This window comes from Ovis aries, chromosome 15 (genome assembly GCF_016772045.2).
Source record: "Ovis aries strain OAR_USU_Benz2616 breed Rambouillet chromosome 15, ARS-UI_Ramb_v3.0, whole genome shotgun sequence".
NCBI classification, from domain to species: domain Eukaryota; kingdom Metazoa; phylum Chordata; class Mammalia; order Artiodactyla; family Bovidae; genus Ovis; species Ovis aries.
The window spans coordinates 16577834-16598130 of NC_056068.1; the positions used below are offsets into that span (position 1 = coordinate 16577834).

The following is a 20297-nucleotide window of genomic DNA, read 5'->3' on the forward strand; positions in this document are numbered from 1 at the left end:
TGGTTCTGCGTTTTTTTTTTTTTCCTGTGTAGTCTGCCTTAGTTTTTGTTAAGCCAGCATTTTGTGGGCATAGACTAAGAGATTGTGGCACAGGAAGAAGAAATGTTATTTCTGGTATGCCGGATTTAAATACCAAACTAAGCAGTGTTTTCTGAGTGTGGGTCCCTATAGTCCCCTCCAAGGCAGGCACCCTGGGAAATTGGTTTCAGCAGGGGACAGTCTGGGAACAGACCATCCAGCCTCTCCCATCTCCACTCTACTGGGGTCAGCATGAATTAGAAGGAGAAGGTACCATGTCTCAGTTTCAGATGCTGTTCTCCAAATGGTCAGCCATGAGATCCAGAGCAGAGTTGGGGACCGTGGATGAAAAATCACTAAGAGGAAACATCAGGGCATTCCGGCTAAACCAACTTAACAAGGGTCATTGAAGATGACAGCACTATCCATCTAGCTGCTCAGAACATAAAGCCAGGCATCTGACTCCTCATTCTCTGGGGGACCTCACATTTAATCCATAGCAAATACTACTAACTCTAGAAACAAATGACAATGAAAACATGACAACTCAAAACCTATGGGATGCAGCGAAAGCAGTTCTAAGTGGGAAGTTTACAGCAATACAATCCTACCTCAAGAAACAAGAAAAATACTGAATAGCCAACCTAACTTTATACCTAAAACAACTGGAAAAAGAAGAACACAAAACCCTCAAAATTAGTAGAAGGAAAGAAATCATAAAGATCAGAGCAGAAATAAATGGGAAAAAAAAAGAAAGAAATAATAGTAAAGATTAATAAAACCAAAAGCTGGTTCTTTGAGAAGATAAACAAAATTGACGAGCCTTTAGCCAGACTCATCAAGAAAAAGAGAGAGAAGAATCAAATCAACAAAATTAGAAGTGAAAAAGGAGAGGTTACAACAGACATTGCAGAAATACAAAGATTATAAGAGACTATTCAGTTCAGTCGGAGAAGGTGATGGCACCCACTCCGGTACTCTTGCCTGGAAAATCCCATGGACAGAGGAGCCTGGTAGGCTGCAGTCCATGGGGTCGCTAAGAGTTGGACACGACTGAGTGAATTCCCTTTCACTTTTCACTTTCATGCATTGGAGAAGGCAATGGCAACCCACTCCAGTGTTCTTGCCTGGAGAATCCCAGGGACGGAGGAGCCTGGTGGGCTGCCGTCTCTGGGGTCACACAGAGTCGGACACCACTGAAGCAACTTAGCAACAGCAGCAGCAGCATTCAGTTCAGTTCAGCTGCTCAGTCATGTCCAACTCTTTGTGACCCCATGAACTGCAGCATGCCAGGCCTCCCTGTCCATCACCAACTCCCAGAGTCCACCCCAACCAATGTCCATTGTGTCAGTGATGCCATCCAACCATCTCATCCTCTGTCATCCCCTTCTCCTCCTGCCCTCAATCTTTCCCAGCAACAACTATATGGCAATAAAATGAATAGTTTGGAAGAAATGGATAGATTCTTAGAAAAGTTCAATCCTCCAAGACTGAACCAGGAAGAAATAGAAATTATGAAAAACACAATTACAAGCACTGAAATTGAAGCTGTGATCAAAAATCTCCCAAAAAACAAAAGCCCAGGACCAGATGGCTTCACAGGAGATTCTATCAAACATTTAGAGAAGTGCTAATGCCTATTCTTCTAAAACTCTTCCAAAAAATTGCAGAGGAAGGAACACTTCTAAACTCATTCTACGAGGACACCATCACCCTGATACCAAAACCAGACAAAGACAATACAAAAAAAGAAAACTACAGGCTAGTATCACTGATGAGCATAGATGTAAAAATCCTCAACAAAATTTTAGCAAGCAGAATTCAGCAACATATTCAAAAGCTCATACACCATGATCAAGTTGGGTTTATTCCAGGAATGCAAGGATTCTTCAATATACGCAAATCAATCAATGTGATACATAATATTAACAAACTGAAAGATAAAAACCATATGATAATCTCAATAGATGTGGAAAAAGTCTTTGACAAAATTCAGCACCCATTTATGAATAAATCTCTTTCAAAAATGGGCATAGAAGGAACCTACCTCAACTTGGTAAAGGCCATGTAAGCTAAGCCTACAGCAAACACTATTCTCAATGGTAAAAAACTGAAAGCATTCCCTAGTCGAAGATCAGGAACAAGACAAGGGTGTCCACTTTCACCACTATTATTCAACATAGTTCTGGAAGTCCTAGCTACAGCAATCAGAGAAGAAAAATAAATAAAAGGAATCCAGATTGGAAAAGAAGTAAAGCTCTCACTGTTTGCAGATGACATGACACTGTACATAGAAAACCCTAAAGATAGTATCAGAAAATTACTAGAGCTGATCAGCGAGTTTAGCAAAGTTGCGGGATACAAAATCAATACACAGAAAATCACTTGCATTTCTATATACTACAATGAAAAATCAGAGAAATTAAGGAATCAATGCCATTTACCACTGCAACAAAAAGAATTAAATATCTAGGAATAAACTTACCTAAGGAGACAAAAGAACTGTACATAGAAAAATATAAGACACTAATGAAAGAAATCAAAGTGGAAATAATCAGATGGAGAGATAGTCCACGTTCCTGGGTAGGAAGAATCAATATTGTGAAAATGACTATACTACCAAATGCAATCTACAGAGTCAATGTGATCCCTATCAAATTACCAATGGCATTTTTCACAGAACTAGAACAAAAAATTTCACAATTCATATGGAAACACAAAAGACCCCAAACAGCCAAAGCAGTCATGAGAATGCAACTTGAGGAATCAACCTTCCTGACATCAGATTATACTACAAAGCTACAGCCATCAAGACAGTATGGTACTGGCACAAAAACAGAAATACAGACCATTGGAACAAGACGGAAAGCCCAGAAATAAACCCATGCACCTATAGGTACCTTATTTTCAACAAAGGAAGCAAGACTATACAATAGGGCAAAGACAGCCTCTTCAATAAATGGTGCTGGGAAAACTGGTGCTACATGTAAAAGAATGAAATTAGAACACTTCCTAACACCATACACAAAGATAAACTCAAAATGGATTAAAGACCTAAATGTAAGAACAGAAACTACAAAACTCTTAGAGGAAAACATAGGTAGAACACTTGATGACATAAATCAAAGCAAGATCCTCTATGACCTACCCCCTAGAGTAACAGAAATAAAAACTAAAGTAAAAGAGTGGGACCTGATTAAACTTAAAAGCTTTTGCACAGCTAAGAAAACTATAAGCAAGGTGAAAAATAACCATCAGAATGGGAGAAAATAATAGCAAATGAAAAATCTGACAAAGGATTAATGTCCAAAACATACAAGCAGCTCATATAACTCAATGCCAGAAAAATAAACCAATCAAAAAGTGGGAAAAAGACCTAAACAGACATTTCTCCAAAGAAAACATACAGATGGCTAACAAACACATGAAAAGATGCTCAATATCACTCATTATTAGAGAAAAGCAAATCAAAACTACAATGAGATATCACCTTATACTGGTCAGAATGGCCATCATCAAAAAGTCTACGAACAATAAATGTTGGAGAGGGTGTGGAGAAAAGGGAATGCTGTTGCACTGTTGACGGGAATAAAAATAGATACAGCCACTATGGAAGACAGTATGGAGATTCCTTAAAAAACTAGGAATAAAACCAGCAATCCCACTCCTAGGCATATACCATGAGGAAACCAAAATCAAAAAAGACCCATGTATCCCATTGTTCATTGAAGCACTATTTACAATAGCTAGAACATGGAAGCAACCTAGATGTCCATCAACAGATGAATGGATAAAAACGTTGTGGTATGCATACACAATGGAATATTACTCAGCCATAGAAAGGAACACATTTGAGTCAGTTCTGATGAGGTAGATGAACCTAGAACCTATTATACAGAGTGAAGTGAGTCAGAAAGAGAAAGATAAATACTGTATTCTAATGCATATATATGGAATCTAGAAAAATAGTACTGAAGAATTTATTTATAGGACAGAAGTGGAGAAACAGACATAGAGAGTAGACTTATGGACGGGGGGAAGGGAAGGAGAGGGTGAGATGTATGGGAAGAGTAACATGGAAACTTACATTACCATATGTAAAATAGATAGCCAACAGGAATTTGCTGTATGGCTCAGGAAACTCAAACAGGGGCTCTGTATCAACCTTGAGGGGTAGGATGAGGCGGGAGATGGGAGGGAGGTTCAAAAGGGAGGGCATATATGTATATCTATGGCTGATTCATATTGAGGTTTGACAGAAAACAATAAAATTCTATAAAGCAATTATCCTTCAATAAAAAATAAATTAAAAAAAGAGAGCATATTAAGAACTACTGAGAAAACATGCAATTATAGGAAAATCAGATTGTCAACATATAGTTTAAAGGGCAGAGGAATAAGCAAAGGCATAAAGTACAATGAAAAGATCATATTAAACTCTTGATCTGAATTCTGTCTTGAGTAATAATTAGCTAATCTCTCAGAGCTTCTGTTTTCTCATTATAAAAATACCTGCTTTTCAGGGTTAGCATGACAATCAAAAGATGATTCATATTAAATATTGAAATAACCATAAAAGCACTATGCAAAAGCTAGTTATTACTGCTATATGAAACAAAGGATGCACAAAATTCTTGTCCTGAATTCTAGATATGAAGAGAAGTCCATGTAACATACTCTGAGTTAGTGTACCACACTGAGTTAAAAGACCATGCATTTTGAGGTTGTCACATTTCCTTCAAGATTACAGATCACATCATATATATATAGTCTAGTGTTCTTCAATTTCATGTAAGAAATTGAAGGTGAATTTACAGATTTGCTTCTCACTATTCAAAAACCATTAATAAGTTTCTAGTATGTATAAGTAGGTGGACATCAGACAGCCCTGCTGTGTCTGAGCTAACAGCCTGGTGCTGTCACCATAGCTAGTCTCTCAGGTATCTCTCTTATTAGAATGCCACAAAGTATGAAATCTCCGGTTGGAGATGAGGTTAAAACTTGTCCTGACACCTTGTAATCTTGAGCATGTCATAACCTGATCAAGTGTCAGTTTTCTCACTTCCTCATTATAGCACTTAGCACACAGCAGGTACTTGACACTTTAGTTCCTTTCTGTTCCTTCCTGTACTGGGCAGTCAACAGTTAAAAAGCAAAGCCAAACAAAAACAGAAATGTATGAAAGAAACCTATATAATCATATCTTCAATTCTTACCATTATAAATAGACACCTGACATTATCATTATTTTATTAAATTTGCAACTATTTATAACAACCAAGAAAGTACATACCAAATATTAATTATCTAAGAAATACATCTGGACTAAAAGTACTTTAAGAACAATGCACAAAACATCACTCGGTAAATAAGCTCGGCCAAGCTCTGGGTATGCATATCTCATCTATTATTGGTATAATTATAAAGGCCATAAGTTCCCTGAAGGTATAAAATCTTTTTTGTAAATTTTACCTCTGAAAATAAAGCCAACAGCTAATGCTGATGCTAAGAATGAGAAAGTCTGAAAAAAAAGTGTTTATTCACCAGAATATAGAAATTTTGAGTTAAATAGCAAAAGAAAAAGTGCATGCATACCTAGGATCAGAAAAGAACAGATTTACTTCTAAAAGAAATGAATAGTTGTTCATAAAACTATTTCTAAGAGAACCCAAGCTAGGATTTTAAAAATATATTTTGTTAGAAATTATATAAAACAGTGATACTAATAATTTTTTAGATTCTGAAACTATCCTACATTAGAATAGTTAAAATAATGTCTCAGATCACATCATCTCATGAATGTCAAGAAACGCACGTGTTTTCATGCTCAAAGATGCTGTTCAAAATACACTCAAATATCATTGCTCCATCCAGGTTGGAGCCTCAGCAGCTTAAAAAGGTAGGTTTTTCTTTTATCATACACATTTCCGTTTCTTGTATAATGAAAACCCTAACTCCAACCTAGACAAGTAGTTTTCATTCATTCATGAACAACATCTACCGAGCCTTCTCTAAGGTCAGAAAATGGCAGTAGAAAAGCAGAAAGTAAAGAATACACACAGCCTGCCACAGATGAAATGAATGCAGATAATGGAGAGTGAGGGCACTTATGATTTTCTAATTCTTCTGAATATGTTCCTTTTGAATCAGCTTTAGATTCTTGGTTCAGATTATCAAGAAATCATTTGTCTCAACTGTAAAAGGATAATGTTATCATACGACTGAATCAATGTGGCTGACTTCAACCTAGTTTCACTGTCACAAATGACACCTGACTAGATAAAGCCACAGATTATCATCAAGAAAGTGTAAAAGCAGAATTCAGTGAAAAACATTTTTGGACAGTCCCTTAAGATTAAAACATCAGAAGATATATTGTTTGAAACTATGGTTAGAGCTGTGACAAATCTAAAACCTATTTCCTCTTCAAAATGAACCAAGTTAATTCACAAGACCTTATTCTTTATAAATTAAAATTTAGTTATAAACATAATGGCAATATATGAACACTTATGTCTTATTTTGATGAAAAGCAATTTGTCTGCCTCTTAATGAATAAAGTCTACCTTTCCTCAACTGCAGTATTACCTTTCTTTCTTTATGTAGGTGTATAGTATCTAGGATGAGGTAAAGATTACAAGCAATCTGACATACTACAACAGCCCATGAGTGAACTGCTCTCATTCTCCTTACATAATCCCCTTACTCTAGTCCTTCCTTCCCTAACTTTGGAAAAAGGAAGCTCCAACCCTCAGGGAGTAATGTTGACAGGAGTATTTACAAACAACACACTAATGCACGGAGAACTTCCTACTTCCTAACATAGCAGGAGGAAAAAAGTGATCCCGAAGGAAAGGAAATTGTAAAAACTGAAAACTCTGGCATCAGAAGAGAAGTGGGTTCAATCCTAGATTGAGCGCTATAACCTTGGTCAAATTTTTAATCTACCTGAGGCTTAATTTTCTCAACAGAAAGACAATAAATACTAACCCTTTTTTCTATGAGTAAAAGAATACTAGATTTGGAGTCATAAGGCATGGGCTTAAGTTCTAGTTATCTCCTCTAAGACAGGGAAAGGCCACCCACTCCAGTATTCAGGCCTGGAGAATTCCATGAACTACACAGCCCATGGGGTTGCAAAGAGTCGGACACAACTGAGCGACTTTCACTTAGTCGCTCAGTCATGTTTGACTCTTTGCAACCCCATGGACTGTAGCCTGCCAGGCTCCTCTGTCCCTGGGGATTCTCCAGGCAAGAATATTGGAGTGGGTTGCCATGCCCTCCTCCAGGGGATCTTCCCAAGCCAGGGATCAAACCCAGGTCTCCCGCATTGCAGGCAAATTCTTCACTGTCTGAGCCACCAGGGAAGCCCAATAATATAATACCAAGGAAATAATATAAAAACTCTGTGAGACTCAATTTCTTCAATTATTAAAGATGGATCAAAGTATCTATACTTCTTATGAGGAACTAAGCAAAGAAAATGTTTCCTATAAATAAAAATCCTTTTTATAACCTGTAAAGAGTTATATAAGATAGTTTTACTGATAAAGTAATCTTCTTAGAAAGCATAATCTAAAGAGAACAAAAAGCCAAAAAACTATAAATAATATCATGCCTATAAATTTCTAGGGGAATAAAAAAGAATGAGAATGTTCATTAATTTTCAACTTGTTGGTTATAAATTTTCTGCAATGACCTAAAAACACATCAATATAACATGAGGAAGGTGATGATAACCTTAAGAAATAAAGCAAAAATAAAGCCAGAAAAGATAATTACTTGCCATATATAACTCCTTATTGATGCCAAGATACTTTCCATTTCCACATCCAATATCAGCAACTAATGAACCACTCGGCAAAGCTTTCAAAAACTCTACTATATGTGGCCAAGGGGTGTGTCTCGTGCTGCTGAAGTGCCTAGCAATTTCTTCATAAACCCGATGGACATAATCTTGCTCTAGTTGTAAGGCTTCTTTATCACTCTCTGGAAATGATGCAGGAGTCTCCTTCATCTGGCTATCACAGACCAAAGGGTAACCTAATGAAAAAAATAAAGCAATATAAATCATTTATTTATTTATTTTTAGGCCATGCCATGTGGCATGTGGGATCTTAGTCCCCCGAACAGAGACTGAGTCCATGCCTCCTGCATTGGAAGTGCAGAGTCTTAACCACTGGATTGCCAGGGAAGTCCCTAAACCATTATTTTTATCCAAATGAATCATAAAGTTATGACTGCTTTCACAAAAGGCAAATCAATCCACATTTGATGACTAGGGATAAGTAGGTTCTTATTTATCATTTTAAAAAGTAGTTCTTACCAGTTATATATGTGAAGGGTCTAATATAAAAGGGGTAAATCCATCTGCAACAAAACATGACTGTAATTCTGCATGCCTTTTATTGAAGATGCTTATTTCATCTTTGGATTAAGGGTCCTGTTCAAGAAAGGATCTTGATGGGCCTGGCCTAACCTGAAGAAACTTAGCAATTAACAGGATTTAGGGGTCTTGTCTTAGTAGGAGTTCCGGGGACCCTAATACTCTCAGAAGAAGAACCAGACCTAGAAACAGTGTGTGATTTGGTAATAATCACAAGATTTAAATAAATACTATTTGAAGTGGTTTATATATATTGTCTCACAGTAATACTGTGAGATAGGAACCAGCACATTCATTTTACAGATGAGGAAACTGACACAGAACATTAAATAATGATACTAAAGTGACAAAGATGGTAAGTCACAAAGTTAAGATTTGAACCCAGGCAACAGAAACTCTAAAACCCACATTCTCAATGATTACATTGTGCTGCCGCCTTCAAAAAAAAAAAAAAAAATCCTAAGGAGAACACAAAGTAAACGAGGTGACTGAGGAAATTTAGGATACAATATGTCAAATTAATTTTGAAGTTGCTCCCTGTTCTTTATAATAACATCTAATATTCATTTCAAATTCTTCCTATTCTCTGCTATGCTCTAAATTCCCTTTGTCTTCAGCCAGCCTGTGACACACAACATCTTTTTATGAGTAGTATACTGGAGAATAAAGGAAAAAGTAGTGTTCCCAGAGAAATCACAGACAAGACTTCAAGCAATATTTATAAATCATATGGCAGCAAAGAATTGGACTATAGCATTGATGACTTTAGGAATTCTCCCTAAATGTAACTAGAAGATACCGAATCTTAAATGGGGGTGGAACTACCTAGTCCCTACTAATGAGTAAAGTGAGGCTCTAAACACTTTATGTGGACATTTAAGAAAAGGGTAGCCCTAGAAACTTTGAGGGCTCTAACACACATGTGGCAACAGATGGGTTAGTATGTCGGTTACAACAGAATTACAATTACACTACAATATACAAATTACTTTCAACTAGTCTTGGTAAAAATTGTATTCCCTTGGAAACTATGAACATCTAAATTACGTAAAGGGAAGATCACTTAAATCCACAAATTTTGACTAAAAGTATCTAAAAGTTGGCCTTGAACTTAAAAAAAAAATCTGTAAACTGAATAATCAGAGCTTCTTATACCATCCCTTACACTAAATTAACAAAATTCAGCACTCCCATTTCATTTAGTTTATGCTTTCCAATTTCTTGGTCTCTTTTTTGTTGTTCTTTCTCAGGCCTTTATCAAGTGTAGTAGAAAAGCTTTTTGTACACACAAACACACATATATACATAAATAGTAAGTATAACATATACGTTTCAGAAACTACAAATTTTTGCTTAGCTAAAAAAATTATGACATTTTGGTCCCATTTGCTTGACTAAGTATGAATAGAATGCTAGATTTCTAACTTATATTCACTCAAAACTTTACATAAGTCCAATGATTCACAAAACGAAGATCATGGCATCTGGTCCCATCACTTCATGGCAAATACGATGGGGGAACAGTGGAAACAGACTTTATTTTGGGGGGGCTCCAAAATCACTGCAGATAGTGATTGCAGCCATGAAATTAAAAAACGCTTACTCCTTGGAAGAAAAGTTATGACCAACCTAGATAGCATATTCAAAAGCAGAGACATTACTTTGCCGACTAAGGTCCGTCTCAGTAAGGCTATGGTTTTTCCAGTGGTCATGTATGGATGTGAGAGTTGGACTGTGAAGAAAGCTGAGCACCGAAGAATTGATGCTTTTGAACTGTGGTGTTGGAGAAGACTCTTGAGAATCCCTTGGACTGCAAGGAGATCCAACCAGTCCATTCTGAAGGAGATCAGCCCTGGGATTTCTTTGGAGAGAATGATGCTAAAGCTGAAACTCCAGTACTTTGGCCACCTCCTGCGAAGAACTGACTCATTGGAAAAGACTCTGATGCTGGGAGGGATTAGGGGCAGGAGGAGAAGGGGACGACAGAGGATGAGATGGCTGGATGGCATCACTGACTCAATGGATGTGAGTCTGAGTGAACTCCGGGAGTTGGTGATGGACAGGGAGGCCTGGCGTGCTGTGATTCATGGGGTCGCAAAGAGTCGGACATGACTGAGCGACTGAACTGAACTGAACTGAACTGAACTGATGGGATCAAATGCTATGATCTTCATTTTTTGAATGTTGAGTTTTAAGCCAGCTTTTTCACTCTCTTCTTTCACCTTCATGAAGAGTCTCTTTAGTTCTTCACTTTCTGCCATAAGGGTAGTATCATCTGCATATTCAAGGTTATTGATATTTCTCCCAGAAATCTTGATGGCAGCTTGTGCTGCATCCACCCCAGCATTTCACATGGTGTACTCTGCACAGAAGTTAAATAATAAGTAAGGTGTCAATATATAGTCTTGATGTGCTCTTTTCCCAATTTGGAACCAGTCCATTGTTCAATGTCTGCTTCTAACTGTTGCTTCTTGACCTGCATACAGGTTTCACAGCAGGCAGATAGGATTGTCTGGTCTTCCCATCTCTTTCAAAATTTTCCACAGGTTGTTATAATCCACACAGTCAAAGGCTTTGGCATAGTCAATAAAGCAGAAGTAGATGTTTTTCTGGAACTCTCCTGCTTTTTCCATGATCCAAAGGATGTTGGCAATTTGATCTCTGGTTCCTCTGCCTTTTTAAAATCCAGCTTGAACATCTGGAAGTTCTCCATTCACCACTGTTGAATCCTGGCTTGGAGAATTTTGAACATTACTTTGCTCGTGTGTGATTATGAAAATTTTGCACCTGGTTTTATGCCCCTGGATATTCTAATGTCTCCTGCTTCATAGTCTATGGGAACTTAAATAGAATCTGTACCCTGCTGCTGTGTGAAAATTTGTATAAATCTTTAATTTTGTTGAGCTGGTTCACAGTGCTTTTCAGGTCTACTATATCCTTCTATTTTTCTATATTCTGTTCTGTATTCTATTCTGCAGAATAGAATTCTGTATTCTGTATTCTATTGTTTTTTGAGAGTTTGATAATGAAACTCCAAATAAAAATCTTGATTTATCTACTTAAAAATACTTGTAATATATTGTAAAACTATATATTACTTTTTCTATATTTTCCAAGTCTTCTGTAAATGTTATCATACTTTTATAATTTAAAAATAAAAATTACTTAGTTAATGTCCTTAACAACAACAAAAATATTGGCATAAGGAAACAAACTTTCCCTCCTACTAGACTTCAAGTTCCTGGGGTACAAGAGCCATGCCTTATTTTTTTATAGCTTGTAAATCTATAGCTGTGTTAGACATTCATCAAATGCTAAAAAAAAAAAAAAACATTTTTAATCAATGAAAAAAATTGTGATATTTTAAGTCTCCATTGCCACTTTTAGCAGAAGAATCAAAAATCTGTTAAAACCTATTTTAAGCTTTTCACCAACATGACAATATCAAATATGAAGCTTTCAAGTTTCCTAACATAATAATATCATGCACATACAAAAAGGATTTCTGATTTAAAACATAATTTTAAGATGACTAAGTCCAAAAGCTCCTGTTGTGATACCTCCCATAATTGAAACCACCAAAATGTAAAAAGAATCTTAACATCACTGTCATTATTTATAAAACAAAAAGGGTTTTAATTTATTGAGTCCAAGAAAAACAGGTAATGATGCACCTGTAGAGATAATACAAAACAGCATCCTTCTGACAAGTTGTTGAACACTCCTTTCCAAATAAGACAAACCACTCTTTATCCCCCTAAAGTTATCTACTTATTATAGAACAACTTGTCATCCTCAATTTCCCTACTGCATTAATGAGAAGTAATTTAGAAATGTGATAAGCTGTTTCACAAAAAAAATCTATTTTTGTATAGTGATACTTTAATGCCCCCACACTGTAGTCCTCTTAACCATGAGTACAATAAATAAAACATTTAGAATCCAATAATGCTCAAGTACTATGTTTAAGGAAAATAAAGATGAGTAAGTTACAGTTCCTGCCCTCAAGAAATATAAACTCTAATGAGGGTGTTTAAGAAAATATATGTAAGTACAATACAAGGCAGAATATGGTTAATGCCATTACAGGAGTTAAGATAAAGCTCTTCTCAGTTCTGATGGACTTTAAAAGATTTTCAAACTAGATTTACTCCATTTACAGTAGAAACAAATTATATACTTACTACAATTACAAGGTGTTTGCCTCACTTTCCTAAACGTAAATGATGTCCGTATCCCCCTCTTGTTTAAAGTTAAGTCTTCAACATCACTGGTGATAATTCCACTTTTGTGACCCTTGGATGCTTGAACAGTATCAAATTTTCTGGGTGTGATTCTAGAAACAACAGTTAAATTAATTTATTTAACACTGTATTCATAAAAAATATTTCAGGTCCTTTAAAAACATTAAGAGAATACAGTAACTTTACAAGAATTTGTTGCAAATGTTTATTGGATCCCCTGAATTACTGTATCATAGAAAAAACAAAGAAACAGAAGTCTCTGTCTCTTAGGAAATCATCTCCAGGGTAATCATTAAAAGAATTTATAGTTAACTAACTATTCAAGGGGGAAAACAGAATAATAACAAATGTTTAAGTAATATCAATACCAAGAGGAAAAAAAAATAAGAAACAGCTGGCAAAAGGGAAATAGCAAATTTCAATCCAATTATCAGTAATTATGTTGAATGTAAAAGGACTTCAAATCTAATTAAAGAACAAACAACTTCAGATTGGATTTAAAAAAAAAAATCCAAGTACATGCTGATCACAAGAGATACACCTTATAATAAAGAGAATGATTGAAAAACAGAGAGAGAAAAAGTACAACATACAAACAACAAATATTTTGCATACACTTAGCAAAGCCAGAGAAAAAGTGATATACTAATCACAGAAAGTAGACTTTAAGAAAATTGGTATTAATAGAGATTAAAAAGTAACATTTCATAATGATAAAAGGGTCAATCCAACAAAAAAACATAAAAACTCTATATATTTGTATGCACCTAATAGGACATCCTCTAAATATATAATCCAAAAAGTGAAAAAAAATCTAAATAGAGATCTACATAAATACATAAATATCATTGGAATTTCTAATGTGTCTTTCTCAGTAAGTGAAATCTAGCTGTGAAACAAAGACATCAACATCAGAAAACAACAGATAACAGAACAAAAAACATATGATTAACACAGATACAATAAGTAAAACAAAGATGCAAAATAAAAAGAGAAAAGTACAAGTCATTGTAAATTTTAAGAAAGTTTAAAGGGAGTCTTGGAAGTAAGATCAAGTTTTTGAATAGAAAAAAGAAATCATTGGTATGATTCCTGCTAAAAGTAAAAAAAAATGATGGCCTTTTCAAAGTTAAATTTATAGAGTGAAATGCATAGATCTTAAGTGTATAGTTCATGCATTTTGGCAAATGTATACAACCATGTAGCCACCATCCCAATCAAGATGTAGAATATTTCCAATTACCCATGAAACTCCCTCATGCCCTTTTCCAGTCAATCTTCCCCTCTCCTCAAAGCAACCACTAACCTGGTTTCCATCAGCACAGTTTTGCCTGTTCTTGAGTTTCATATATAGTTGGCACTATCTTCTCTCTGGCTTTGCCCATTCCACATAATTTGGAGATACAGCCATGTTTTTGTGTGTTTCAGTAGTGCATGTTTTTCTTTAATCACTGAGCAAAATGTCACTATATGAACATGCTGCAATTTATCCAAAATCTCCTGTTTACTAATATTTAGTATTCCCAGTCTGGGACTATTACAAATAAAGCCTATAAACATTTTTTTCAGATACATACTTTTATTACTCCTGGGAAAATACTGAAGAGTGAGATTGTTGAGTCAGAGGGTAAGAAAATAACAGTTTTCCAAAATGTTTGCACAGACTTTTATACTCCCACAAGCAGCATATGAGAGTTTCAGGCTCCTTGACACTCTCACCAAAACACTGTAAGTTTTAAATTTTAATACTTTTAGCAAGTGGCAATTGATATGAAATTGTAGTTATAATTTGTATTTCTCTGATGACCAATGATACTGTATTTCTTTTCATGTGCTTTTTAGCCATTCAGAGATCCTTCTAGTAAAGGATATGTTGAACAGATCTTATGCCCAATCCTTTGTTAGATATATGTATTGTGGATATTCTTCCCCGAGTATAGACTGATTTTTCATTTGCTTGATGCTGTCTTTTGATAAACAGAAGATTCAAATTTGGATGCAGTTATTTTGTCTTCTTTTTCTTCTAGTGTTCTGAAACCTTTCTCAAGGTGGGGGGAAAAAACTTTGCCTATCTCAGATTTGCCAAAGTATCCTCTTGTATTTTCTTCTAGACAGATCATAATTTGTGTTTACATTTAAAACTATGATCTACCCCATATTAATTTTTGTGAATGGCATGAAGTATATCAAGGTTAATGCTATTTCCACACAGATCTCTGATTTTTCCAGCACCATCTGTTGAAAATTTTCTGTTCCATAATGAATTGTATTGGCATCTTTGTCAAAAATCAACTGACACTACATCTATGAATATATTCTGTCTCACTGATTTATCTGTACAATAATACTATACTCTTTTGATTAGGTAGCTTTATACACAGTAAATCTGAAACATTAAGTAGAATAAGTCCTCCAACATTGTTCTTATGTTCAAGATTGTTTTGGTTACTCTCTATTACTCACATTTCCTGATAAATCTTAGGATCTGCTTATCAATTTCTACCAAAAAAAAAGTCCTTTTAAGATTGTGATTAGAATTACACTAAATCATTAGACCAATCTGGGAATAACTGCTATCTAACAATATTAAGTTTCCTATCCATGATTATGATATCTCTTATCTCCTCATTTATTTTGGCCTTCTTTAATTTCTCTTAGCAATGTTTCATTATTTTTAGCATACATGTGTTGTGTATCTCTTGTTAAATCTACTCCTAAGACTTAACTCAGCTGAAGCCAAGTTTTCTGCTTGATTTACTTTAGCAAGGCTATCTGCCTATAGAAGTGGATTTCATGCTTACAAAGAATGTGCCAAGCCTGAAAGATTTCAGCAGATTTTAAAAAGCATAAATTTATACTAAAGTTGTTGATACATCAAGAATCAAATGTTGACTACACACCTAGAAAAGAGAAAAATCGACCATATAACTAAAGTGGGCTTGATCCTAGAATGAAATAATATAACGTATTTCAATTTTCATTTGGTCATTGTTATACTGTTCACTTAGTCTGATGCTAGAACCGGATTCCCAAAATGCAACAAAATAAAAAATAAGTGGGACTACATCAAACAAAAAAGCTTCTGCACAACAAAAGGAAATCATTAACAAAATGAAAAAGAAACCTATGGTATTCCTATGGCATGGGAATTCTTATGGAATGAGAGAAAATATTTGCAGATTAAATATCTGATAAGGGTTAATATCCAAAATACATTAAGAACTGGTGGGGGCCAAGATGGAGGAGTAGGAAGACCCTGGGTTCACCTCCTCCCAGGGGCATACCAAAACTACAACTATGTATAGAGCAACTATCAGTGAGAACAGCCTGAGGATTAGCAGAAAAGATCTACAACTACAGACATAAAGAAGGAACCACAATGATATGGGTAGAGGGGCAGAGATGTGGTAGAGTCAGGATCCATGTCCCAGAGATCTGAGCCCCACATCAGGCTCCCCACCTGAAGGTACAACATGGGGAAGATGAGGTCCCAAAACACTTGACTTTGGAGGCCAACAGGGCTTAATTTCTGGAAAGCCAAAGGGCTAAGGGAAATAAGAGACTCCACTCTTAAAGGGGAGTCTCACATGCTTCAGGACCCAGGACAGAAGCAGCAATCTGAAAGGAGCCTGGGTCAGACCCACTGACCAAGGGACTCTCAAGAGTCTTCTCCAGCACCACAGTTCAAAAGCATCAATTCTTCAGCGCTCAGCTTTCTTTACAGTCTGTCTCTCACATCCATATATGATCACTGGAAAACCATAGCCTTGACTAGATGGACCTTTGTTGGCAAAGTAATGTCTCTGCTTTTTAATATGCTGTCTAGGTTGGTCATAACTTTTCTTCCAAGGAGTAAGTGTCTTTTAATTTCATGGCTGCAGTCACCATCTGCAGGGATTTTGGAGCCCCAAAAAGTAAAGTCAGCCACTGTTTCCACTGTAGCAGATATGCTAGGATTTTCAAATCTACAAAGGGTTTTACTTTTTTCCTTTCAAATACATATATTTTTTTCTTAATATATATATATTTTATTGAAGTATAGTTGACTTACAGTGTTTCAAGTGCACAGCACGGTGATTCAGTTATATATACACACATATATTATTTTCAGATTCTTTTCCATTATAGGCTATTACAAGATACTGACTATAGTTCCCTGTACTATACAATAAACCTGTGTTGCTTGTTGCCTATTTTTTAAAAAAAGTAGAAACCTAGCATTTTATTCATACTAAGTTAAGCAAGTGGAATCAAAATGTCATAAATTTTTTAGCTAGGCAAAAATTCATGTTTTCTAAAATATATCTATTATCTTATATATATATATATATATATATATAAGGTTTTTCTACCATGCTTGATAAAGGTTTGAGAAAGAACATCAAAAAGAAGAGAAGAGATGGAGTGGTTGGAAACAAACTAAATGAAATGGGAACACTGAATATGAAATAGAAAAAGCGAAACAAACTAGAAAAAAGATCATCATATAGTCTAGTTATTTTTAAACATGGCTACTCATTAGAAACACATCTGGAGCTCTGGAAAAACAAATACAATACCTGGGCATTTGTATTTATGAAAAAATTCTAAGATAATACTGATATGCATCTGGATTTTAAAAAGTGATTATAGATTTTTCTATTAAATGATAGCTTTGGTGATATAGAATTCAACTATCTTCTGTTGACCAATCATGATACAATGGTATTAAGTGAATAATAGTTACATAATCACAATAGTAAAGATGTTTATTAGTTTTCACAATCAATAGCCAGACAAAAAATAAAAGATCATTAGGAAACATGATTGATCCAACAATATAAAATAATTACATATAATTTGGGGGGTTAAATAGAGTGATGTGGTAAGTTGAAGTACATACATGTACATGTTCTCATCTGCCCAGTCTATGTCTTTCGGTTGGTACATTTAATCCATTTATATTTAAGGTAATTATCCATATGTATGATTCTATTACTATCTTCTTGGCAGGTGGCTGCAACCAGCGCACTAAGCGCAGGTGACTGCGACCGGCACACTAAGCGCAGCCGAGAGGAGATACCACACGTCCGAGGTCAGAGGCAAATGCCGGAAGGACCCCATGCCCAAAGGGCGGTAGCCAAGAGGAGTTACCCCACGTCCGAGGTCAAGGGCAACGGCCTAGACAGCCAGGCTGCGACGGCACAGGAACTGCCGAGGGGAGCTACTATGCGTCCGAGGTCAGGGGCGGCAGCCGGGAAGAGCTACCTGCGTCCGAGGCCAGGGGCGGCATCCGGGAGGAGCAACCCCACGTCCAAGGAGTGGTGGCTGCATGGGCGCAGGAGGGCCTAGAGGAGCCATCTCACGTTGAAGCTCAGGAAGGGCAGCAGTGAGGAAATACCCCTCATTTATGGTAAGGAGCAGCGGCTGAGCTTTGCTGGAGCAGCCGAGAAGAGACACCCCATGCCCAAGGTAAGAAAAACCCAAGTAAGATGGTGGGTGCCGCAAGAAGGCATCAGAGAGCAGACACACTGAAACCATACTCACAGAAAACTAGTCAATCTAATCACACTAGGACCACAGCCTTGTCTAACTCAATGAAACTAAGCCATGCCCATGGGGCAACCCAAGACGGGAGGGTCATGGTGGAGAGGTCTGATAGAATGTGGTCCACTGGAGAAGGGAATGGAAAACCACTTCAGTATTCTTGCCTAGAGAACCCCATGAACAGTATGAAAAGGTAAAATGATAGGATACTGAAAGAGGAACTCCCCAGGTCAGTAGGTGCCCAATATGCTACTGGAGATCACTAGAGAAATAACTCCAGAAAGAATGAAGGGATGGAGCCAAAGCAAAAACAATACCCAACTGTGGAAGTGACTGGTGATAGAAGCAAGGTCTGATGCTGTAAAGAGCAATATTGCACAGGAACCTGGAATGTCAGATTCATGAATCAAGGCTAATAGGAAGTGGTCAAACAGCAGAAGGCAAGAGTGAACGTTGATATTCTAGGAATCAGCGAACTAAAATGGACTGGAATGGGTGAATTTAACTCAGATGACCATTATATCTACTACTGTGAGCAGAAGTCCCTCAGAAGAAATGGAGTAGCCATCATGGTCAACAAAGAGTCCAAAATGCAGTACTTGGATGCAATCTCAAAAACGACAGAATGATCTCTCTTCGTTTCCAAGGCAAACCATTCAATATCACGGTAATCCAAGTCTATGCCCCAAACAGTAATGCTGAAGAAGCTGAAGTTGAATGGTTCTATGAAGACCTCCAAGACCTTTTAGAACTAACACCCCCAAAAGATGTCCTTTTCATTATAGGGGACTGGAATGCAAAAGGAGGAAGTCAAGAAACACCTGGAGTAACAGGCAAATTTGGCCTTGGAATGAGGAATGAAGCAGGGCAAAGATAATACAGTTTTGCCAAGAAAATGCACTGGTCATAGCAAACACCCTCTTCCAACAACATAAGATAAGACTCTACACATGGACATCACCAGATGGTCAACACCAAAATCAGACTGATTATATTCTTTGCAGCCAAAGATAGAGAAGCTCTATACAGTCAACAAAAACAAGACCAGGAGCTGACTGTGGCTCAGATCATGAACTCCTTATTATCAAATTCAGACTTAAATTGAAGAAAGTAGGGAAAACCGCTAGACCATTCAGCTAAGACCTACATCAAATCCCTTATGATTACAAAGTGGAAGTGAGAAATAGATTCAAGGGCCTAGATCTGATAGATAGAGTGCCTGATGAACTATGGAATGAGGTTTTGGACACTGTACAGGAAAGAGGGATCAAGACCATCCCCATGGAAAAGAAATGCAAAAAAGCCAAATGGCTGTCTGGGGAGGCCTTACAAATAGATGTGAAAAGAAGAGAAGTGAAAAGCAAAGGACAAAAAGGAAAGATATAAGCATCTGAATGCAGAGTTCCAAAGAATAGCAAACAGAGATAAGAAAGCCTTCCTCAGCGATCAATGCAAAGAAATAGAGGAAAACAACAGAATGGGAAAGACTAGAGATTTCTTCAAGAAAATCAGAGATACGAAGGGAACATTTCATGCAAAGATGGGCTCCATAAAGGACAGAAATGGTATGGACCTAACAGAAGAAGAAGGTATTAAGAAGAGGTGGCAAGAATACACAGCAGAACTGTACAAAAAGATCTCCATGAGCTGGATAATCACAAAGGTGTTATCACTCATCTAGAGCCAGACATCCTGGAATGTGAAGTCAAGTGGGCTTTAGAAAGCGTCACTACGAACAAATTAGTGGAGGTGATGGAATTCCAGTTGAGCTGTTTCAAATCCTGGAAGATGATGCTGTGAAAGTGCTGCACTCAATATGCCAGCAAATTTGGAAAACTCAGCAGTGGCCACAGGACTGGAAAAAGTCAGTTTTCATTCCAGTCCCAAAGAAAGGCAATGCCAAAGAATGCTCAAACCACCACACAATTGCACTCATCTCACACGCTAGTAAAGTAATGCTCAAAATTCTCCAAGCCAGGCTTCAGCAATACGTGAACCGCGAACTTCCAGATGTCCAAGCTGGTTTTAGAAAAGCCAGAGGAACCAGAAATCAAATTGCCAACATCCGCTGGATCATGGAAAAAACAAGAGAGTTCCAGAAAAATATCTATTTCTGCTTTATT

The 20297-nt window shown here is 36.7% G+C and overlaps 1 protein-coding gene across 1 annotated transcript in view; it reads right to left on the minus strand.

Annotated features, from left to right (window-relative positions):
• Positions 1 to 20297, minus strand: part of ALKBH8 (alkB homolog 8, tRNA methyltransferase) — a 137113-nt gene that overhangs the window by 32795 nt on the left and 84021 nt on the right. Inside the window, exons 9-10 of the mRNA XM_027979164.3 lie at positions 12589 to 12740; positions 7805 to 8061 (exon numbers count right to left, since the gene is read on the minus strand). Of these exons, the coding sequence (XP_027834965.2) occupies positions 7805 to 8061; positions 12589 to 12740 (409 nt within the window). The remainder of the gene's footprint in view (positions 1 to 7804; positions 8062 to 12588; positions 12741 to 20297) is intronic.